General features: G+C 23.1%; 1 protein-coding gene across 5 annotated transcripts in view; it reads right to left on the reverse strand.

Moving 5' to 3' along the window:
- Positions 1–3,406: 3,406 nt before the first annotated feature.
- The window catches only part of LOC136083646 (galactose-3-O-sulfotransferase 3-like), a 38,638-nt gene continuing 37,725 nt past the window's right edge, over positions 3,407–4,319 (reverse strand). For all 5 annotated transcript variants that reach the window (XM_065803156.1, XM_065803153.1, XM_065803157.1 and 2 more), the window contains one exon: positions 3,407–4,319. This exon is cut by the window's right edge and continues 259 nt beyond it. In XM_065803156.1, coding sequence (XP_065659228.1) covers positions 3,552–4,319 — 768 coding nt within the window. In that variant the 3' untranslated portion in view covers positions 3,407–3,551.

The following is a 4,319-nucleotide window of genomic DNA, read 5'->3' on the forward strand; positions in this document are numbered from 1 at the left end:
ATTGAAATTTGAAAACATTTAAAAAATATATAAACCTAAAAAATTAGTAGACATTGCGAGTAGTAGGCGGAGAACTGGTATTAATATCTTCAAGCGGGTATCCAACTAACCAAATTTCATCTGATGATTTCAATGCTTTTGTGTATTTCTTTTTTATAGATTCCGCCAGATTGTTTCTTGTCGATTTATATTTCTTTTGTACAAGAAATGCTATTTTTAAAATGAATTAAGACTTTTATGACTAATAGAAAAATATTAACAATTAAAACATCATAATTGATTTTCTACTTTAAAACGAATGCAAAAGTTAATATAGCTGTAGAAATAATTTATTTTTTATAACGATACTTCAATTAGTACTATAAATTTATTCAGTAACGACTATTTAAAAATTGTAAACTTTCTTATAAAAAAAAATTATATTATTATACATTATTTATATTTTAAATAGCGGTTATATCTAGTTTTAACAAATTGTTAAAATACAAACTATGATATTGTTTAGTATAAAGTCTTTTTCAGTATTTTAATTATGTTTTTTTGAGAATAAAAAGTCATTGGATTGCGAAACAATTTTTAAATGAGGTAAAATTAAAAATGCGCAAAGTTTGTTTGTTTACATAAAAAACAATAGAAATACACCATTATTCGTAAGTATTTAACCGAACAAATTTAAAAACGGAACAGGTATAATGGAAGTTTTGTGTTTATGTCGTTGTTCAAATAATTGAGACTTTAAATGAAATTCGGTAGAACTTAGAGATATGCAGCGTAAGCACTTTCAAAACAAAAAATGTTTCTTAATGTAAAAAGAACAATATTTGATGCAGACATAAGCAAAATTGACACTTTGAAAATTTATGTGATACTGTGGCCTACCCTAATATATATATATATATATATATATATATATATATATATATATATATATATATATATATATATATATATATATATATATATATATATATATATATATATATATATATATATATATATATATATATCAGGGTGTCCCAAAAAAACAATATTTTTAAAAATAATCTGCTCCCACCGCCTAAATGTGTTTTATCTAATACAAAAACACTAGGATTAACATTTTTTTTTGAATAAAAAATATTTACTTGGGTCCCTAAAGACCCTCGAATGTTAAAAAAAAAACAAGTTTTTCGAAATCATGTCAACCAGGTACTCAAATAAAGCGAAATTATATAAAAATTTCAAAAATAATATTAAATAATAAAAATATAAATTTATCTCGAAAAAAATTTTTCATTTTTGGTTTTATTACATAACAAATTACGTTTTTTAACAAAAATGAAAAAAAAAGTATTTTTTATGTTTTTTTCGTGATAATTTTGATAAAAAAATTGAAATTTGTTTTCAAAATGAATATTATTTTTGAAATTTTTATATAATTTTGCTTCATTTGACTACCAGCTTGACATATTTTTGAAAAACTTTTATTTTAAAAATATTACGGATCCATTAAATATTGGAGGGTCTTAAGGGACCCTTTAAAATAATTTTTATTCAAAAAAATTTTAAACCTAGTGTTTTTGTTTCAGATAGAACATATTTAGGGGGTGAGAGCAGATTATTTTCAAAAATGTTGGTTTTTGGAACACCCTAATATATGTATATATATATATATATATATATATATATATATATATATATATATATATATATATACATCTATATATCTATATATATATATATATATATATATATATATATATATATATATATATATATATATATATATATATATATATATATATATATCTATATATATATATATACACATCTATATATCTATATATATATATATATATATATATATATATATATATATATATATATATATATATATATATATATATATATATATCTATATATATATCTATATATAAATATATATATATATATATATATATATATATATATATGTATATATATATAAATATATTTATATATATAGATATATATCAATATCCATACAAACATCTATATATATATATATATATATATATATATATATATATATATATATATATATATATATATATATATATATATATATATATATATATATATATATATATATATATATATGTATGTATGTATGTATGCATGTATGCACTTATATCTTTGCAAGCATACACTTATAACTTTGTAAGTGTGCACTTATAACTTTGCAAACGTGGTTTTCAAGTTTCAGGTGGGTCCTTTAAAAGAAATTTTGTCTGCTTGTATTCAATGAACTTGATGTGTTCACGGATCACGAGATTTTACCTACTCAGTCATGAAACAGGTTTTAGAAGCTCATCAGCACGTCTACGTTATAGGGGATAACACACCATATTATTAGCCTAGGTGTTGATCGCTCCTGATCTATACAGATTTTGATCCTACCTTACTATTGCTGACTTGTTAACCGTTATAGTAAAAATAAGTTTTGTCGTACATAAGATGAAATCCAACTTGTGTTAATCATTTTCTACTACTGATTTTTTTCTGATTATATTCGTCCTGATATTGATAACCGTTGTCTTAACTTTTAATTAATTTTTTACTAACTCCCAACATAACTAGTGTTTGCTTGCAGCCTTGTTATAGTTTAACTTTTTAAATAAAAATTTCAATAAGAAAAATGAATAATAAAAACTTGTACTCGACATATATGCTTTGCTGATAATTACATAGCATATATGCCATTTGAATGTTAAGCAATTGTTACGTAGTAGTTGGAGCCTTGGACTAAATAGAAGGTTACGCAAGCATGTTTATTTAAATCCAGTGTTTTTTATTAAACTAAGTATTTTTATTAAGTTTCAATAAAAATAAAATACAAAAAATAAATTTAATATTTTTGTAACACCTTTTAATTTATTTTAGTAAGTGATTACTTTTTTATTTTAGTAAGTGATTTTTTTTCGACTCCGCCTTTAAATCAACGCCTTTAAATTTTTTCAAATTTGACTTTCTCAAGCGCGATCTTGAAATTTTCAAGTTTCGTTTTCACATTTGCTAGAGCTTTTTTTTGAAGTCTTTCTTGACAAAGTTAGGCTTCAAAGTTCAAGTCGAGCATCACACAAGTTTGCTTCTTGCATTCCGCCCTAATTATTTATCCATCGGTAAAAAAAAATCTTTTAAAAAGTAAAAAGAATTAGTAAGTTTTGACGTGCTCAGTTCTAAATTTAATTTAAAAATGTACAAATGCAGGAATTATGGAACTTAACAATTCAAAATCTAAAATCTATTGCTTTGAGTTTAAGTAAAATCCAACTCTTATATATGCACTTCAAAAGTAAGTTTTTTTTGATTTTATTAATTTCATATTTTGATAAAAAATTTCTCTAATAACTAAATTTGTGCGTTAGTTTGTAAAAAACATCATCAATTTTTATATTTCCTTTTTTTTACTATATAAAACAAAATTATTTAAATAAAAATTTATGTTTTTACAATAGAAAAGCTAAAATCTCCTAATATATTTCTTCGTCGTCATGTTATAAAAAAGTTTAAAACACATTTTTTTTACTATTTTAAAAAAAGCTCTGTGGAAAATTTCCTCTTTTTTTATATTGAAATACCCACTTGAACCAAACCGTAAATGAAGAATCTTCCCTTTTAATATCAGTGCATAAACTACTTCGAGCTTTTTCATAATAGTTTTTTGTTATAAAGAGTGATGCTTCTGTAGTTTCAAATCTGGAACAATGATTTACTAAGTCTCGGTTCCATTGCTTTAATGTATTTACGTCTGAAAAAAATTCAGAAGGACTATCTTCTATTTTCTTCCAAAACGTCATGTTAAAATGTTTATAAATAGCTGCGTCAATTTTGTTCCAGTTTAAAACTTTTGTTTCAACGCTTTTTATGTCATTTGTATTTTTGTCTTTAGCTTCTCTTGTATTTAGAGAGAAAAAAACGACGTCCTCCAAATTCCAATTTAACTCATTTTTTAAAAGAACTAAAGACTCTTCCATATATTCTGTAATCATTACAAGATCAAAACCTTTTGAAATTGCTTTTAAAACACTTTCAATATATTCAGGTGATTCGTTCCACACGTCGAAACCAAGATCAAATGCATTGGGATTTTTTGCAAGAGAAAATGCACCTTCACCATCAGTTGGGTCAGCAGATTGAATAAACTTTTTTAGAAAATCTTCAGAAATTTGAAAAAATTCGTCTAGCAAAGGTAAGTGACTTTTTAAGTTAAAATACTTTTTAAAGTTTAAATATTGTGCTGCAGAATCAAACTGTGAGTAAGGTTCTCTAATTATAGTAATTATTTTAGTATTGGGAGC

The sequence above is a fragment of the Hydra vulgaris genome, chromosome 08 (assembly GCF_038396675.1).
Source record: "Hydra vulgaris chromosome 08, alternate assembly HydraT2T_AEP".
In the NCBI taxonomy this organism is placed as follows: domain Eukaryota; kingdom Metazoa; phylum Cnidaria; class Hydrozoa; order Anthoathecata; family Hydridae; genus Hydra; species Hydra vulgaris.